General features: G+C 34.9%; 2 protein-coding genes across 3 annotated transcripts in view; both read left to right on the plus strand.

Moving 5' to 3' along the window:
* exoc3 (exocyst complex component 3) overlaps positions 1 to 7,083 on the plus strand; it is a 46,769-nt gene extending 39,686 nt beyond the window's left edge. The window contains exons 14-16 of one of the 2 annotated variants that reach the window (XM_062069702.1): positions 965 to 1,126; positions 1,527 to 1,648; positions 6,839 to 7,083. In XM_062069702.1, the coding sequence (XP_061925686.1) occupies positions 965 to 1,126; positions 1,527 to 1,648; positions 6,839 to 7,034 (480 nt within the window). In that variant the 3' untranslated portion in view covers positions 7,035 to 7,083. Of the gene's footprint in view, positions 1 to 964; positions 1,127 to 1,526; positions 1,649 to 6,660; positions 6,791 to 6,838 lie in introns of those variants that run through there. The other variant, XM_062069703.1, reaches the window with a different exon arrangement.
* A 2,590-nt stretch (positions 7,084 to 9,673) lies between these two features.
* dnajb6a (DnaJ heat shock protein family (Hsp40) member B6a) overlaps positions 9,674 to 21,770 on the plus strand; it is a 33,508-nt gene continuing 21,411 nt past the window's right edge. Inside the window, exons 1-3 of the mRNA XM_062069715.1 lie at positions 9,674 to 9,844; positions 11,944 to 12,020; positions 16,840 to 16,949. Of these exons, the coding sequence (XP_061925699.1) occupies positions 11,956 to 12,020; positions 16,840 to 16,949 (175 nt within the window). The 5' untranslated portion in view covers positions 9,674 to 9,844; positions 11,944 to 11,955. The remainder of the gene's footprint in view (positions 9,845 to 11,943; positions 12,021 to 16,839; positions 16,950 to 21,770) is intronic.

A 21,770-nucleotide genomic window follows, 5' to 3' on the forward strand; every position in this document is an offset into this window, starting at 1 on the left:
TTTTTTTTTGGCAAAAACACAAAATATGCAATATTTTCCCCCCAAAAATGTCAAAGTGTAATATTTGATGTGAAGTATTTGGAGTTTTAAATATGTCAATAATTCATAATAACATTATTATTTTTTGAGAAATTATAGTATTTATTTATTTTGTTTGTTTTTTAAAGGTCCCACTAAAAAAGTGTTAAAAATAGCTAATACATTTATATATTTGGACTTTTAACACTTTTTTTTGTTGTTGGTTTTTTAAAGGTTTTTTAAATGTGTTTGTGTTACGTCTTTTTGGCAAATAAACCATTTTTTATGGCAAAAAAATCTACATATGCTATTCCCCCCCCCCCCCCCCAAAATGTCAAAGTGTAATATTTGATGTGAAGTATTTGGAGTCTTAAATATGTCAATAATTCATAATAACATTGATTTTAATACATTATTATTTTTTGAGAAATTATATTTTTTGTTTTGTTTGTTTTTTTGTTTTTTAAAAGTCCAACTTAAAAAAGTGTTAATTATAACTTATGTATTATTTTTATTATTATTATTATTTTTACTTTTAACACTTATAACTCCAAATCAACTTCAGATCTATTAGTCAATTATATATATATTTTTTTTTTATTATATATACATTTTTTAAGGCAAAAACACAAAATATGCAATATTTTCCCCCGAAAATATGTCAAAGTGTAATATTTGATGTGAAGTATTTGATGTCTAAAATATGTCAAAAATTCATAACAACATTGATTTTAATACTTTATTTTTTGAGAAATGTTTTAAAGTCAACATTCTAACGTTTTATTCTTACTTGTCTTTTATTCCACTTTGTTATGTTTTTTTAAAAAATATTTTAAGAATGTGCTGCGGGCCCCTGAGGGTGACTTTGTGGCCCCTGAGTGAGGTGTGGTGTGTGCGGGAGATGAGGGTGACTTTGTGGCCCCTGAGTGAGGTGTGGTGTGTGCAGGAGATGACGGGTGAGGCCCTGCGCAGGGTGGTGGTGGACTACATCAAGGCTGTCATGCAGAAGAGGATCACGTTCAAGAACGCTGATGAGAGGAGGGAGGGAGCAGACAGGATGATCAAAGAGGCTCAGCAGTTCAACTTCCTGTTTACCAAACTGGCTGCTGTCAGTAAACACTGATACATACTGATACCGTACACATATCAGCAGTTCAACTTCCTGTTTACTAGACTTGCTGCTGTCAGTAAACACTGATACATACTGATACCGTACACATATCAGCAGTTCAACTTCCTGTTTACTAGACTTGCTGCTGTCAGTAAACACTGATACATACTGATACCGTACACATATCAGCCGTTCAACTTCCTGTTTACCAAACTGGCTTCTGTCAGTAAACACTGATACATACTGATACCGTACACATATCAGCCGTTCAACTTCCTCTTCACCGAACTTGCTGCTGTCAGTCATCTCTTCGGTTATTATATACCGATACCATATTCTGATACATAGTGATACCATACATGTACGGTATTAGCAGTCCAATGTGTTGGTGTTGCAGGGATCAGACACGGAGCGTCTCTGTGGGGCCATTGTTGCCATCGCTGAAGTCTTCAAACTCACTGACCCCACTCTGCTCTTCCTGGAAGTCACCACCTTGGTCTCCAAATACCCTGATATCAGGTATTACACTACTTTCATATACCCTGATATCAGGTATTACACTACTTTCAAATACCCCGATATCAGGTATTACACTACTTTCATATACTCTGATATCAGGTATTACACTACTTTCATATACCCTGATATCGGGTATTACACTACTTTCATATACCCCGATATCAGGTATTACACTACTTTCATATACTCTGATATCAGGTATTACACTACTTTCATATACTCTGATATCAGGTATTACACTACTTTCATGTACCCTGATATCAGGTATTACACTACTTTCATATACTCTGATATCAGGTATTACACTACTTTCATATACCCTGATATCAGGTATTACACTACTTTCATGTACCCTGATATCAGGTATTACACTACTTTCATATACTCTGATATCAGGTATTACACTACTTTCATATACCCTGATATCAGGTATTACACTACTTTCATATACCCTGATATCAGGTATTACACTACTTTCATATACTCTGATATCAGGTATTACACTACTTTCATATACTCTGATATCAGGTATTACACTACTTTCATATACTCTGATATCAGGTATTACACTACTTTCTTATACCCGATATCAGGTATTACACTACTTTCATATACCCTGATATCAGGTATTACACTACTTTCATATACCATGATATCAGGTATTACACTACTTTCTTATACCCTGATATCAGGTATTACACTACTTTTATATACCCTGATATCAGGTATTACACTACTTTCATATACCCCGATATCAGGTATTACACTACTTTCATATACCCCGATATCAGGTATTACACTACTTTCATATACTCTGATATCAGGTATTACACTGCTTTCATATACCCTGATATCAGGTATTACACTACTTTCATATACTCTGATATCAGGTATTACACTACTTTCATATACCCCGATATCAGGTATTACACTACTTTCATATACTCTGATATCAGGTATTACACTACTTTCATATACCCTGATATCAGGTATTACACTACTTTCATATACTCTGATATCAGGTGTTACACTACTTTCATATACCATGATATCAGGTATCACACTACTTTCATATACTCTGATATCAGGTATTACACTACTTTCATATACTATGATATCAGGTATTACACTACTTTCATATACCCTGATATCAGGTATTACACTACTTTCATATACCCTGATATCAGGTATTACACTACTTTCATATACCATGATATCAGGTATTACACTACTTTCTTATACCCTGATATCAGGTATTACACTACTTTTATATACCCCGATATCAGGTATTACACTACTTTCATATACCCCGATATCAGGTATTACACTACTTTCATATACCCCGATATCAGGTATTACACTACTTTCATATACTCTGATATCAGGTATTACACTGCTTTCATATACCCTGATATCAGGTATTAGACTACTTTCATATACTCTGATATCAGGTATTACACTACTTTCATATACCCCGATATCAGGTATTACACTACTTTCATATACCCTGATATCAGGTATTACACTACTTTCATATACTCTGATATCAGGTATTACACTACTTTCATATACCATGATATCAGGTATTACACTACTTTCATATACTCTGATATCAGGTATTACACTACTTTCTTATACCCGATATCAGGTATTACACTACTTTCATATACCCTGATATCAGGTATTACACTACTTTCATATACTCTGATATCAGGTATTACACTACTTTCATATACTCTGATATCAGGTATTACACTACTTTCATATACTCTGATATCAGGTATTACACTACTTTCATGTACCCTGATATCAGGTGTTACACTACTTTCATATACCCTGATATCAGGTATTACACTACTTTAATATACCCTGATATCAGGTATTACACTACTTTCATATACCCTGATATCAGGTATTACACTACTTTCAAATACTCTGATAGCAGCTACAAATACCCTGGTATCAGCTACAACAATACTTTCAAATACAAATACTTTGATATCAAGTACAACACTAATTTCATGAATATGATAATACTAATATTTATATTTACATTCATGACTATAACAATACTAATATTTATATTTACATTCATAAATATAATACTAATATTTATATTTACATTTATGAATATAATACTAATATTTATATTTAAATTCATGAATACAATAATACTAATATTTATATTTACATTCATAAATATAATACTAATATTTATATTTACATTTATGAATATAATAATACTAATATTTATATTTACATTCATGAATATAATAATACTAATTTGTATTTACATTCATGAATATAATAATCGTAATATTTTGTATTTACATTTATGAATATAATACTAATATTTATATTTACATTCATGAATATAATACTAATATTTATATTTACAATCATGAATATAATATTTATATTTACATGCATGAATATAATATGAGTATTTACATTCATGAATATAATAATACTAATATGTATATTTACATGTATGAATATAATAATACTATTTATATTTACATTCATGAATATAATACTAATATTTGCATTCATAAATATAATATGTATATTTACATTTGTGAATATATTATAAATATTTACATTCATTAATATTATAATAATATTTATATTTACATTCATGAATATAATAATACAATAAGTGTATTTACATGTATGAATATGATAATAGTAATATTTACATTCATGAATACAATATTTATGTTTACATTCATGAATATAATAATACTAATATTTATATTTACATTCATAAATATAATACTTATATTAATATTTGCATTCATGAATATAATATGTATATTTACATTTATGAATATGTTATTATTAATATTTACATTCATGAATATAATAATACTAATATTTATATTTACATTCATGACTATAATATTAATATTTATTTTTACATTCATAAATATAATAATACTAATATATTTATATTTACATTCATGAATATAATAATACTAATATTTATATTTACATTCATGAATACAACAATACTAATATTTATATTTACATTCATGAATATAATAATACTAATAAGTGTATTTACATGTATGAATATAATAATACTAATAAGTGTATTTACATGTATGAATATAATATTAATATTTACATTCATGAATATAATAGTTATATTTACATTCATGAATATAATAATACTAACATTTATTTTTACATTCATGAATACAACAATACTAATATTTATATTTACATTCATGAATATAATAATACTAATAAGTGTATTTACATGTATGAATATGATAATAGTAATATTTACATTCATGAATATAATTATGTTTACATTCATGAATATAATAATACTAATATTTATATTTACATTCATGAAAATAATATTAATATTTGCATTCATGAATATAATATGTATATTTACATTTATGAATATATTATTAATATTTAAATTCATGAATATAATGATACTAATATTTATATTTACATTCATGAATATAATAATACTAATATTTATATTTACATTCATGAATATAATATGAATATTTATTTTTACATTCATTAATATAATAATACTAATATTTATATTTACATTCATGAATATAATAATACTAATATTTATATTTACATTCATGAATACAACAATACTAATATTTATATTTACATTCATGAATATAATAATACTAATAAGTGTATTTACATGTATGAATATAATAATACCAATAAGTGTATTTACATGTATGAATATAATATTAATATTTACATTCATGAATATAATATTTATATTTACATTCATGAATATAATAATACTAACATTTATTTTTACATTCATGAATACAATAATACTAATATTTATATTTACATTCATGAATATAATAATACTAATAAGTGTATTTACATGTATGAATATGATAATAGTAATATTTACATTCATGAATATAATATTTATGTTTACATTCATGAATATAATAATACTAATATTTATATTTACATTCATGAATATAATACTTATATTAATATTTGCATTCATGAATATAATATGTATATTTACATTTATGAATATATTATTATTAATATTTACATTCATGAATATAATAATACTAATATTTATATTTACATTCATGAATATAACATTAATATTTATTTTTACATTCATAAATATAATAATACTGATATATTTATATTTACATTCATGAATATAATAATACTAATATTTATATTTACATTCATGAATACAACAATACTAATATTTATATTTACATTCATGAATATAATAATACTAATAAGTGTATTTACATGTATGAATATAATAATACCAATAAGTGTATTTACATGTATGAATATAATATTAATATTTACATTCATGAATATAATATTTATATTTACATTCATGAATATAATAATAGTACTAACATTTATTTGTACATTCATGAATACAATAATAATAATATTTATATTTACATTCATGAATATAATAATACTAATATTAATATTTGCATTCATGAATATAATACAAATAATTATATTTACATTCATGAATATAATAATACTAATATTAATATTTACATTCATGAATATAATACAAATAATTATATTTACATTCATGAATATAATAATACTAATATTAATATTTACATTCATGAATATAATACAAATAATTATATTTACATTCATGAATATAATAATACTAATATTAATATTTACATTCATGAATATGATACTAATATTAATATTTACACACTGGATGGTATGATAATACAACTATTTACAGGGATTATGGATAGAATAATATTCATAATATATACACAGAGCATGGATATAATAATATTAATAATAATAATAATTTCAGGGAGGATCCCATCCAGGCGCTGCTGACGGTGCGAGGTGATGCCAGTAGAGAAATGATGATATTAATAATAATAATAATAATAATTTCAGGGAGGATCACATCCAGGCGCTGCTGACGGTGCGAGGTGATGCCAGTAGAGAAATGATGATATTAATAATAATAATAATAATAATTTCAGGGAGGATCACATCCAGGCGCTGCTGACGGTGCGAGGTGATGCCAGTCGGGAAATTATGATATTAATAATAATAATGATAATAATTTCAGGGAGGATCACATCCAGGCGCTGCTGACGGTGCGAGGTGATGCCAGTAGAGAAATTATGATATTAATAATAATAATAATAATAATTTCAGGGAGGATCACATCCAGGCGCTGCTGACGGTGCGAGGTGATGCCAGTCGGGAAATGCGTGGCATGATCATCGGCACACTGAGTGAGAACAAAGTGTCGTACGGGGGGGTCTCTCAGCCCATCTTCAGGGACATCACCGTGCCGACCATCACCATGACGACCATGACCTCCATGGCAACTGCTAAGCTTCTCAAGTAACTCCAATCATCACATTCCATCAATAATAAAGTCATCGCTGTAAACATGACTTTTGTATTAGTCTTCTGTTGCCATGACAACAACAATAGGCACGTCACTCCAGTAAACATTACACCCAAGACAATAAGTCAATATTTATATGGTATATACATAAATACATAGTTTATGTAGATTGTACTTATATTCTTATATATACTTTTATCTTTTTTAATGATTTTTATTATATATATATATATTTTATGTAGATTGTACTTATATTCTTATTTATTTATTGTTATTATTATTATTGTCGTTATGTTATATTGAGTACAGTACTGCTGATTTTTTACGGTAAAAAAAAACTGGCAGTTCAGTTGCCATAATTTGACTAATAAACGTTTATTTTACTGTAAATAGAAAAGTGCTTTTTGACAGTAAAATTCAGCCAACTTAGCAGTTTTAAGGTCACCACAAAAGGTGTGCACTTGGCACAATTCATGTTTTTCATATGTATTCATGAATGTGGGGGTGAGCACCCCAATGATCCAAGGAGCAATGTTGCCGGAGAGATACCACCCTGGAGGACGGGGGCTTGTCAACCAGCACCTCCATGGAGGCCGCCAGGGCCCAGCCCAAAAGAGGGACGTGGAACCGGACCTCCAAGCGCAGACCCACCACATGCAGAGGGATCCATGTGAGTTCTGTAACATTAAGACTGGGTAGCAGTCAAAGGCAAGTGCCTCAGCCGCCAGGTTGAATCTGGTTGTCAGGATATTGAGTTGTATCATCAGATATGCGAGCACATGTCTTGGACACTCTCTTTAAGAGGGTCAACTGATCACCACGTGGTGGTGAGTTAGATCAGGTGGCGGGGGAGAATGCCGGACACACCTGGCAGGCCCAAATGTTTAGAGAGGGTATGCTGGGAACGTTTGGCAGAGGCCTTCTTCCGCCACAAGTTAATTATAGAACAAAATAATAATTATAAAATAACAAATTAATTAATACATAAATAAATAAATAATAAAATAATACAACATTTATTTAAATAAATTACTATTTTCAATATGAAATAAAAAAATAGGTACATAAATGTCCAAAAAAGACAAATTATTATTATTAAATTAATTAAATAATAAAATAACAATAAAATAATAAATAATTATAGTAAATAATACAAATATAGAATAATACAAAAATTATTTTGAATAGGAAATTTTAGAAAACAGGGACATAAATTTAGTGTCCAAAAAACAAATTATTATTAAATTAATTAAATAATAAGGATAAATACATAAATAAATAAACTCATAATAATAAAATAAAATTAGATAATAAATCATTAAATAATAAAAAAAATTAATTAAAATTAATTATTATTTTGAATATGAAATAAAAAAATAGGTACATAAATGTCCAAAAAAGACAAATTATTATTATTAAATTAATTAAATAATAAAATAACAATAACATAATAAATAATTATAGTAAATAATACAAATATAAAATTATTTAAAAAAAATTATTTTGAATAGGAAATTTTAAAAAAACAGGTACATAAATTTAGTGTCCAAAAAACAAAGTATTATTATTAAATTAATTAAATAATAATAATAAATAAATAAATAAACACATAATAAAATAAAATAAATAAAATTAGATAATAAATCATTAAATAATAAAAAATTAATTAAAATGAATTATTATTTTGAAAATGAAATAAAAAAACTAGGTACATAAATGTCCAAAAAAGACAAATTATTATTATTAAATTAATTAAGTAATAAAATAATAATTATAAAATAATACATAAATAAATAATACAAATAAGTATAAAAATAAAATAAATTAAATAACAATAAATAATACAATTATAAAATAATACAAAATTAATAAATAATACAAATATAAAATAATACAAAATTAATTGAAATAAATTATTATTTTCAATAAAAATAAAAAATAAACATAAATTCAGTGTTCAAAAAAGACAATTAAATAAATACATAAATAAAATGTAATAATAAATAATACAATAAATTAAATTAAATAACAAATAATAATATTAAATAATAAATGATAAATGGGTTATACTTGTATAGCGCTTTTCTACCTTCAAGGTACTCAAAGCGCTTTGACAGTATTTCCACATTCACACACTGATGGAGGGAGCTGCCATGCAAGGCAATAACCACCACTCATCAGGAGCAAGGGTGAAGTGTCTTGCCCAAGGACACAACGGACGTCACTAGGATGGTGGAAGGCGGGGATTGAACCCCAGTAACCAGCAACCCTCCGATTGCCACTCTACCAACTTCGCCACGCCGCGAATAAAACATTAATTACAATAAATTATTATTTTGAACAATTTCCCTAAAGTTTGTCTAAATCCAAATTAATCTCCACTGAAGCCTGTGTTTGACAGTGAAAAACTAATGCAAATACCCCACAGAATGTCATAATTATGAGATAAAAGGCCGAATTATGAAATAAAAAGTCGTTGTCATAAGAAAAAAAAGTCGAAGTTATTTTCCTTTGGAGAAAAAAAGCATTGTTGGGCTGCAGTACCATCTGTGTCCAGTGGCTGCAGTACCATCTGTGTCCAGCGGGTGTCAGTGTGCGGCTGGCGTGTGTAAATCCTCCCCCAGCAGCAGACGAAGAAGCCTTGCTGCCATGACGCTGCGACTAATCCGACAAGCTGCAGTTTGTTGTGGCGAGAAGAAGAAGAAGAAGCCGCTCTGCGTTTAAAGCTTCTTCTTTTTTTTTTTTTTTTTTACAAACAACCTCACTAAATCACTTTTGTCCAACGTCAGACGACAACGTCGTTTCAGGTAAACGTGACGTGACGTCATTGGCGCTGAGCTAGCGGGCTGCTAACTGCTGGCTAGCCCGCAAGCTAACCGCTATGCTAACCATCGGATTATTATTATTATTATTGTTATTACTATTATTGTCCACATTTGAAGACGTTTTGCTATCTTGCGTGTTTAAAAATGTGCAAAAACAAACAACCGTTGTTGTTTGAGTGTTTTGTTTATTTCAGCGCGGTGGCTGCCGTGACCAAATGTAGGACAATTTCCCTTTTTTCTTCAATATTAATGTATTGATATATATATATTTGTATACAAGTTGAACATTTTCCCTACAACTAACAGTAATTACGTTCAATTAGTGTTTAGCCCGCATTTAAAAACCTGTTTTCCTTCGCTCTTAAACACATTATGACGGGACTGGCCGTAAATTGGAGACTGACGTTGCGACTCCGTGACTTCTTGCATTTTAGCTCATTTCCTATACAGGTTTAAACCCTACAAAACCATGGATTTCGATACATGTCGCCATCCAAGAAGTATGCTAACTTGGTGTTAGCATTCTGACTCTTGAGCATGCTAACGTTTTATGCTAGCATTTTTTGCCGAGTTTATTCATTTTAACCTAAAAAAAAACAACCATGGATTCGCATGCTAATATTAGCAGGTAAATGTTAGCATGTTAATGTTTGAATTTGTATCTATTTTTATTTGTTTAAATCTAAAAGTGGTTGCTTTTGATGCTTGAAGCCATCTTACAAGAATTTTAACACATCCCACATTAGCATGGTAATGTTAGCATGCGGAGGTATTATATTAGCATTTTAGCTAAATGTATTCATTTAAACCTAAAGATCACTTTTGATACTTGATACCAGCTTAGAAGTATGCTATTTTTTCTTATGCTATTATGTTTACATTAGCATGAGAACATTTTATGTTAGCATTTTTGTTCATTTTATTTATTCAAACCTAAAAGTCATGGCTTTTGGTACCCGGTGTCACCTCAGAAGTATGTTCAATTTTTTTATGTTATGCTAATGTTAGCATTTCAACATTTTATGCTGTTATTTTTTGCTTTTTATTTGAACAAAAAATTAAAAGGTCAGTTTTTAATACCATTTTAAGAGTATGCTAACTATTCCTATGTTATCATGCTAACATTTCATACTAGCATTTTAGCTCATTTGGATGAATTGAACCTAAAATCAATGGCTTTTGAGACTTCTCTCCATCTTGCAAGTATGCTAACTGTTCCCATAAAAACACGCTAATGTTGGCATGCTAATGTATAATGGAAGAATTTTAGCAAATTTTATTTGTCGAAATCTAAAAATAATGAATTTTGATACTTTGCGCCATTTTAGGAATGTAGTAACCTCTTTTGTTGGCTTGCTAACGATAGCATACTAATGTTTTCTGCCAGCATTTCTGCTAATATGATTAATTAGAAACTAAAACTCATGTATTTAGATTTTTGCCACCATCTTATAAGTATGCTAACTGTTCCCATTGTAACAAGCTATGAAGCATGCTAATGTTTTAGGATAGCTCTTTTACACAGTTTTGTTTAAACCTAAAAATCATGGCTTTTGATACTTGAAACCGTCGTAGAAGAGTGTTAACTTTTCTCAAGTTAGCATGTTAACGTTACCATGCGAAGGTATTATGCTAACATATAGTTAATTGTATTAATTTAATCCCAAAGGTCATGACTTTTAATACTGGACGCCATCTTATAATTATGCTAACTTTTCTTATATTATCATGTTTACATTAGCATGCTAACGTTGGCATTTAAGTTTTACGTCAACATTTGTGTTCATTTTATTCATTTAAACCTAAAACTCATGGCTTTTAATACTTTGCGTCATGTTAGGAGTTTGTTCAAATGTTATGTAACGCTAACGTTAGCATTCCAACATTTTACGCTAGTACTTTTTTTAATGTAAACCTAAAAATTCCTAGATTTTTATACGCCAACTGTTCCTGTTATCGGGCCAACATTAGCATGCTAGCATTTCAGCTCATCTGGATCATTCCCGCCTTAAAATGAAGGGATTTTGAGCCTTGTCTGGATTTGCGAGATGTGGACTCTAACCGGCAACCTGTGCTCCTAGGTCCCGTCAGCCATGGTGGACTACTACCAGGTCCTGGGAGTGCGCAGAGATGCGCCTGCAGACGACATCAAGAAAGCGTAAAAATGACATTTATTTATTATTCAGGAATAAAAATGTTTTTCAGCGAGACATTGACAACATAAACAATGACTTGCACATACCGAGTCTGTGTGTGTGTGTTAGTAAGTAAGTCAATATTTTGACTTAGTCATTTAGTAAGTCAAAATAATGAAGGAGGTACAACATACCTCCTTCTTCCACATGTGTGTGTGGTGTTGTACCTCCTTCATCCACATGTGTGTGTGTGGTGTTGTACCTCCTTCATCCACATGTGTGTGTGTGGTGTTGTACCTCCTTCATCCACATGTGTGTGTGTGGTGTTGTACCTCCTTCATCCACATGTGTGTGTGTGGTGTTGTACCTCCTCCTTCATCCACATGTGTGTGTGTGGTGTTGTACCTCCTCCTTCATCCACATGTGTGTGTGTGGTGTTGTACCTCCTCCTTCATCCACATGTGTGTGTGTGGTGTTGTACCTCCTTCATCCACATGTGTGTGTGTGGTGTTGTACCTCCTTCATCCACATGTGTGTGTGTGGTGTTGTACCTCCTCCTTCATCCACATGTGTGTGTGTGGTGTTGTACCTCCTTCATCCACATGTTTGTGTGTGGTGTTGTACCTCCTTCATCCACATGTGTGTGTGTGGTGTTGTACCTCCTTCATCATGCACATGTGTGTACCTCCTTCATGATCCACATGTGTGTAGCTCCTTCATGATCCACATGTGTGTAGCTCCTTCATGATCCACATGTGTGTAGCTCCTTCATCATCCACATGTGTGTACCTCCTTCATCATCCACATGTGTGTACCTCCTTCATCATGCACATGTGTGTACCTCCTTCATCATCCACATGTGTGTACCTCCTTCATGATCCACATGGGTGTACCTCCATCATCCACATGTGTGTACCTCCTTCATCATCCACATGTGTGTACCTCCTTCATCATGCACATGTGTGTACCTCCTTCATGATCCACATGTGTGTACCTCCTTCATCATCCACATGTGTGTACCTCCTTCATGATCCACATGTGTGTACCTCCTTCATCATGCACATGTGTGTAGCTCCTTCATGATCCACATGCGTGTAGCTCCTTCATCATCCACATGTGTGTACCTCCTTCATCATCCACATGTGTGTACCTCCTTCATCATCCACATGTGTGTACCTCCTTCATCATCCACATGTGCGTACCTCCTTCATGATCCACATGTGTGTACCTCCTTCATCATCCACATGTGTGTACCTCCTTCATCATCCACATGTGCGTACCTCCTTCATCATCCACATGTGTGTACCTCCTTCATCATCCACATGTGTGTACCTCCTTCATCATCCACATGTGTGTACCTCCTTCATCATCCACATGTGTGTACCTCCTTCATCATCCACATGTGTGTACCTCCTTCATCATCCACATGTGTGTACCTCCTTCATCATCCACATGTGTGTACCTCCATCATCCACATGTGTGTACCTCCTTCATGATCCACATGTGTGTACCTCCTTCATGATCCACATGTGTGTACCTCCTTCATCCACATGTGTGTACCTCCTTCATCATCCACATGTGTGTACCTCCTTCATCATGCACATGTGTGTACCTCCTTCATCATGCACATGTGTGTACCTCCTTCATCATGCACATGTGTGTACCTCCATCATGCACATGTGTGTACCTCCTTCATCATGCACATGTGTGTACCTCCTTCATCATGCACATGTGTGTACCTCCTTCATCATGCACATGTGTGTACCTCCTTCATCATGCACATGTGTGTACCTCCTTCATAATCCACATGTGTGTACCTCCTTCATCATCCACATGTGTGTACCTCCTTCATCATGCACATGTGTGTACCTCCTTCATCATGCACATGTGTGTACCTCCTTCATCAGCCACATGTGTGTACCTCCTTCATCATCCACATGTGTGTACCTCCTTCATCATGCACATGTGTGTACCTCCTTCATCATGCACATGTGTGTACCTCCTTCATCATGCACATGTGTGTACCTCCTTCATCATCCACATGTGTGTACCTCCTTCATCATGCACATGTGTGTACCTCCTTCATCATGCACATGTGTGTACCTCCTTCATCATCCACATGTGTGTACCTCCTTCATCATCCACATGTGTGTACCTCCTTCATCATGCACATGTGTGTACCTCCTTCATCATGCACATGTGTGTACCTCCATCATGCACATGTGTGTACCTCCTTCATGATCCACATGTGTGTACCTCCTTCATGATCCACATGTGTGTACCTCCTTCATCATGCACATGTGTGTACCTCCTTCATGATCCACATGTGTGTACCTCCTTCATGATCCACATGTGTGTACCTCCTTCATGATCCACATGTGTGTACCTCCTTCATGATCCACATGTGTGTACTAGGGCTGAACGATTTCAGGAAAAAATCTGATCACGATTTTTCTGACAGAAATTGCGATTTCGATTTTGACTCACGATTTCTTTTCAAATCAAGCTTCAGTAACAGTAACAGATTTAAAACATGACAAAAAATGATATACCATGAAAACATTAAATGCTATGTAATGCAAGGATGAATACTAAAAGGTAAGAATTGCTTCAAACATGTATTTATTAAGAAACATGCATGTACATTCTCCAAAGTTCTTGACCAACAGCAGTTATTAAAACTAAAGAACTAAAACCAGTACAAAAACCTTAATTATGTTAAGATAAATAAAAAAGTTTAAGTTAAATAAAATACAAAACAATTCCAACACAAAAAGCAATGCTTAATATATAATAAGAAAAACAAAATTCAACAACTTCAATAAAGGAAAAAAAGGATCCTGACCTTATGTAAACAGTCTTATACTCAAGTAGGTAGGTCAGTCTTTTATGGCTCAAGAGAGCTAGCCTATCAACATCTATAGCAGCAATTCAAGTACTTTATTCAACCCTGGAAGAAACCTGAACAATATTTTAAAGTGAAATTGAAAAGTAATGGTAATAAAGAAAATACTATTACAAAAACAAAATGACCCAACCTCTGCCCTTCTGAAAAATATGTCAGACATTAAAATAGGTGGGTCATTCATTTACCGCTTAGCAGCACCCAAATATTGCACATCTATTCTGTTAACAATAGAACATGGCAAAAAAACTGGCAAACGACGCTGTAATTGTGGTATGTTTGCTACAATGGGCTGAATCGCTCGGGGTTGACTTTTCACCGGACTTTTTGGTCATACATTCGTCGTGTAACTGCCGGTGGTGATTTTTCAAGTGCCGGAATAAATTAGTCGTGTTGCCTTGGGATGTGGCGACTTTGGCCCGACAAGTTTTACAAAGTACCTGTTTCTGATGCACATCTGAAGTTTCGAAACCGAAGTAGTCCCAAATGACAGACGTGCTGCTCTTCTTCTGTATTAAAACTAAATCCTCCTCCACTTCTGACCCGGCGGCAGCAGCCATTTCCTCCAGGACGTTTGTTTCTTCACCAAAGTTGTTAGTGGGCGTGTACGCGGTAGCCTCGTCAATGGCCGCCTCTGATTGGTTAGCGTGACGGCATGCCCTGCTCACAAGTAGTTTACCACTTCTGATTGGTGAGTTTGACAAGGCATGAGAGTAGCACGAGCAGGCTGCATATACACAACAGACATGTCAGCCAGGAGAGCTAAATAACGTTCGTCTAAAACCGAAGCCTTCACGATCTCAAGATTGAGACTTCTGAAATCGCAATTTCGATCTGAAAACGATAAATCGTTCAGCCCTAGTGTGTACCTCCTTCATGATCCACATGTGTGTACCTCCTTCATCATCCACATGTGTGTTCCTCCTTCATCATGCACATGTGTGTACCTCCTTCATCCACATGTGTGTAACTCCTTCATCATCCACATGTGTGTACCTCCTTCATCATCCACATGTGTGTACCTCATTCATCATGTGTGTACCTCCATCATCCACATGTGTGTACCTCCATCATCCACATGTGTGTACCTCCATCATCCACATGTGTGTACCTCCATCATCCACATGTGTGTACCTCCTTCATCATCCACATGTGTGTACCTCATTCATCATGTGTGTACCTCCATCATCCACATGTGTGTACCTCCTTCATGATCCACATGTGTGTACCTCCTTCATCATCCACATGTGTGTTCCTCCTTCATCATGCACATGTGTGTACCTCCTTCATCCACATGTGTGTAACTCCTTCATCATCCACATGTGTGTACCTCCTTCATCATCCACATGTGTGTACCTCATTCATCATGTGTGTACCTCCATCATCCACATGTGTGTACCTCCATCATCCACATGTGTGTACCTCCATCATCCACATGTGTGTACCTCCATCATCCACATGTGTGTACCTCCTTCATCATCCACATGTGTGTACCTCATTCATCATGTGTGTACCTCCATCATCCACATGTGTGTACCTCCTTCATCATCCACATGTGTGTACCTCCTTCATCATCCACATGTGTGTAGCTCCTTCATCATGTGTGTAGCTCCTTCATCATGTGTGTAGCTCCTTCATCATGTGTGTAGCTCCTTCATCATGTGTGTAGCTCCATCATGTGTGTAGCTCCTTCATCATGTGTGTAGCTCCTTCATGATGTGTGTAGCTCCTTCATCATGTGTGTAGCTCCTTCATGATGTGTGTAGCTCCTTCATGATGTGTGTAGCTCCTTCATCATCCACATGTGTGTAGCTCCTTCATCATGGGTGTAGCTCCTTCATCATGTGTGTAGCTCCTTCATCATGTGTGTAGCTCCTTCATCATGTGTGTAGCTCCTTCATGATGTGTGTAGCTCCTTCATGATGTGTGTGTTCCAGGTACAGGAAGCTGGCCCTGAAGTGGCACCCTGATAAGAACCCAGACAACAAGGAGGATGCTGAGAAGAAGTTCAAGGAGCTGTCAGAAGCTTATGAAGTTTTGTCTGATGGTTTGTCACCTCTTTACCTTCTACTACATCTTTACCTTCTACTACACCTTTACCTTCTACTACACCTTTACCTTCTACTACACCTTTACCTGCTCTTCTTTTACTACACCTTTACATGCTCTTCTTTTACGACACCTTTACCTGCTCTTCTACCACTACACCTTTACATGCTCTTCTACTACTACACCTTTACATGCTCTTCTACTACACCTTTACCTGCTCTTCTTTTACGACACCTTTACATGCTCTTCTTCTACTACACCTTTACCTGCTCTTCTTCTACTACACCTTTACCTGCTCTTCTTTTACTACACCTTTACCTGCTCTTCTTTTACGACACCTTTACATGCTCTTCTTCTACTACACCTTTACCTGCTCTTCTTCTACTACACCTTTACATGCTCTTCTTCTACTACACCTTTACATGCTCTTCTTCTACTACACCTTTACATGCTCTTCTTCTACTACACCTTTACATGCTCTTATTCTACTACACCTTTACCTGCTCTTATTCTACTACACCTTTACCTGCTCTTATTCTACTACACCTTTACCTGCTCTTCTTCTACTACACCTTTACCTGCTCTTCTTCTACTACACCTTTACCTGCTCTTCTTCTACTACACCTTTACCTGCTCTTCTACCACTACGCCTTTACCTGCTCTTCTTCTACTACGCCTTTACATGCTCTTCCAGCACTACACCTTTACATGCTCTTCTTCTACTACACCTTTACATGCTCTTCTTCTACTACACCTTTACCTGCTCTTCTACCACTACACCTTTACCTGCTCTTCTACTACTACACATTTACCTGCTCTTCTTCTACTACACATTTACCTGCTCTTCTACCACTACACCTTTACATGCTCTTCTACCACTACACCTTTACCTGCTCTTCTACCACTACACCTTTACCTGCTCTTCTACTACTACACCTTTACATGCTCTTCTACTACTACACCTTTACATGCTCTTCTACTACTACACCTTTACCTGCTCTTCTTCTACCACACCTTTACCTGCTCTTCTTCTACTACACCTTTACCTGCTCTTCTTCTACTACACCTTTACCTGCTCTTCTTCTACTACACCTTTACATGCTCTTCTACTACTACACCTTTACCTGCTCTTCTTCTACTACACCTTTACCTGCTCTTCTTCTACTACACCTTTACATGCTCTTCTACTACTACACCTTTACATGCTCTTCTTCTACTACACCTTTACCTGCTCTTCTTCTACTACACCTTTACCTGCTCTTCTTCTACTACGCCTTTACCTGCTCTTCTTCTACTACGCCTTTACCTGCTCTTCTTCTACTACGCCTTTACCTGCTCTTCTACTACTACGCCTTTACCTGCTCTTCTACTACTACGCCTTTACATGCTCTTCTACTACTACACCTTTACCTGCTCTTCTTCTACTACACCTTTACCTGCTCTTCTACTACTACACCTTTACCTGCTCTTCTACCACTACACCTTTACCTGCTCTTCTACCACTACACCTTTACATGCTCTTCTTCTACTACACCTTTACCTGCTCTTCTTCTACTACACCTTTACCTGCTCTTCTTCTACTACACCTTTACCTGCTCTTCTTCTACTACACCTTTACCTGCTCTTCTACTACTACGCTTTTACCTGCTCTTCTACTACTACGCCTTTACATGCTCTTCTACTACTACGCCTTTACATGCTCTTCCAGCACTACGCCTTTACATGCTCTTCTACTACTACGCCTTTACATGCTCTTCTACTACTACGCCTTTACATGCTCTTCTTCTACTACACCTTTACCTGCTCTTTTTCTACTACACCTTTACATGCTCTTCTTTTACTACACCTTTACATGCTCTTCTTTTACGACACCTTTACCTGCTCTTCTACCACTACACCTTTACCTGCTCTTCTTTTACGACACCTTTACCTGCTCTTCTTCTACTACACCTTTACATGCTCTTCTTCTACTACACCTTTACATGCTCTTCTTCTACTACACCTTTACATGCTCTTCTTCTACTACACCTTTACATGCTCTTCTTCTACTACACCTTTACATGCTCTTCTTCTACTACACCTTTACCTGCTCTTCTTTTACGACACCTTTACATGCTCTTCTTCTACTACACCTTTACCTGCTCTTCTACTACTACACCTTTACTTGCTCTTCTTCTACTACACCTTTACATGCCCTTCTTCTACTACACCTTTACATGCTCTTCTTCTACTACACATTTACATGCTCTTCTTCTACTACACCTTTACATGCTCTTCTTCTACTACACCTTCACATGCTCTTCTTCTACTACACCTTTACATGCTCTTCTTCTACTACACCTTTACCTGCTCTTTACTACTACACCTTTACCTGCTCTTCTACTACTACACCTTTACATGCTCTTCTTCTACTACACCTTTACCTGCTCTTCTTCTACTACACCTTTACATGCTCTTCTACTACTACACCTTTACATGCTCTTCTTCTACTACACCTTTACCTGCTCTTCTACTACTACACCTTTACATGCTCTTCTTCTACTACACCTTTACCTGCTCTTCTTCTACTACGCCTTTACATGCTCTTCTTGTACTACGCCTTTACCTGCTCTTCTTCTACTACGCCTTTACCTGCTCTTCTTCTACTACGCCTTTACCTGCTCTTCTACTACTACGCCTTTACATGCTCTTCCAGCACTACGCCTTTACCTGCTCTTCTTCTACTACGCCTTTACATGCTCTTCTTGTACTACGCCTTTACCTGCTCTTCTTCTACTACGCCTTTACCTGCTCTTCTTCTACTACGCCTTTACCTGCTCTTCTACTACTACGCCTTTACATGCTCTTCCAGCACTACACCTTTACCTGCTCTTCTACTACTACACCTTTACCTGCTCTTCTACTACTACACCTTTACCTGCTCTTCTACTACTACACCTTTACCTGCTCTTCTACTACTACACCTTTACATGCTCTTCTTCTACTACACCTTTACCTGCTCTTCTTCTACTACACCTTTACCTGCTCTTCTACCACTACACCTTTACCTGCTCTTCTACCACTACACCTTTACCTGCTCTTCTACCACTACACCTTTACCTGCTCTTTTTACTACTACGCCTTTACCTGCTCTTTTTACTACTACGCCTTTACCTGCTCTTCTTCTACTACGCCTTTACCTGCTCTTCTTCTACTACGCCTTTACCTGCTCTTCTACTACTACACCTTTACATGCTCTTCTACTACTACACCTTTACCTGCTCTTCTTCTACTACACTTTTACATGCTCTTCTCCTACTACACCTTTACCTGCTCTTCTACTACTACACCTTTACCTGTTCTTCTACTACTACTACACCTTTACATGCACTTCTTCTACTACACCTTTACATGCACTTCTTCTACTACACCTTTACCTGCTCTTCTTCTACTACACCTTTACCTGCTCTTCTACTACTACACCTTTACCTGCTCTTCTTCTACTACGCCTTTACATGCTCTTCCAGCACTACGCCTTTACATGCTCTTCCAGCACTACACCTTTACCTGCTCTTCTTCTACTACACCTTTACCTGCTCTTCTACTACTACACCTTTATCTGCTCTTCTACCACTACACCTTTACCTGCTCTTCTACCACTACACCTTTACCTGCTCTTCTTCTACTACACCTTTACATGCTCTTCTTTTACTACACCTTTACATGCTCTTCTTTTACTACACCTTTACATGCTCTTCTTTTACTACACCTTTACATGCTCTTCTTTTACGACACCTTTACATGCTCTTCTACCACTACACCTTTACCTGCTCTTCTACCACTACACCTTTACCTGCTCTTCTACCACTACACCTTTACCTGCTCTTCTTCTACTACACCTTTACATGCTCTTCTTCTACTACACCTTTACATGCTTTTCTTCTACTACACCTTTACCTGCTCTTCTTCTACTACACCTTTACCTGCTCTTCTTTTACGACACCTTTACATGCTCTTCTTCTACTACACCTTTACCTGCTCTTCTACTACTACACCTTTACCTGTTCTTCTACTACTACTACACCTTTACATGCTCTTTTACTACTACACCTTTACATGTACTTCTTCTACTACACCTTTACATGCACTTCTTCTACTACACCTTTACCTGCTCTTCTTCTACTACACCTTTACATGCTCTTCTTCTACTACGCCTTTACATGCTCTTCCAGCACTACGCCTTTACATGCTCTTCTTCTACTACACCTTTACCTGCTCTTCCAGCACTACGCCTTTACATGCTCTTCCAGCACTACGCCTTTACATGCTCTTCTTCTACTACACCTTTACCTGCTCTTCTTCTACTACACCTTTACCTGCTCTTCTACTACTACACCTTTATCTGCTCTTCTACCACTACACCTTTACCTGCTCTTCTTTTACTACACCTTTACATGCTCTTCTTTTACTACACCTTTACATGCTCTTCTTTTACTACACCTTTACATGCTCTTCTTTTACGAAACCTTTACCTGCTCTTCTACCACTACACCTTTACCTGCTCTTTTTCTACTACACCTTTACATGCTCTTCTACTACACCTTTACATGCTCTTCTTCTACTACACCTTCACATGTTCTTCTTCTACTACACCTTTACCTGCTCTTCTTCTACTACACCTTTACCTGCTCTTCTACTACTACACCTTTACCTGCTCTTCTTCTACTACACCTTTACCTGCTCTTCTTCTACTACACCTTTACATGCTCTTCTACTACTACACCTTTACATGCTCTTCTACTACTACACCTTTACCTGCTCTTCTACTACTACACCTTTA

This window comes from Entelurus aequoreus, linkage group LG14 (genome assembly GCF_033978785.1).
Source record: "Entelurus aequoreus isolate RoL-2023_Sb linkage group LG14, RoL_Eaeq_v1.1, whole genome shotgun sequence".
NCBI classification, from domain to species: domain Eukaryota; kingdom Metazoa; phylum Chordata; class Actinopteri; order Syngnathiformes; family Syngnathidae; genus Entelurus; species Entelurus aequoreus.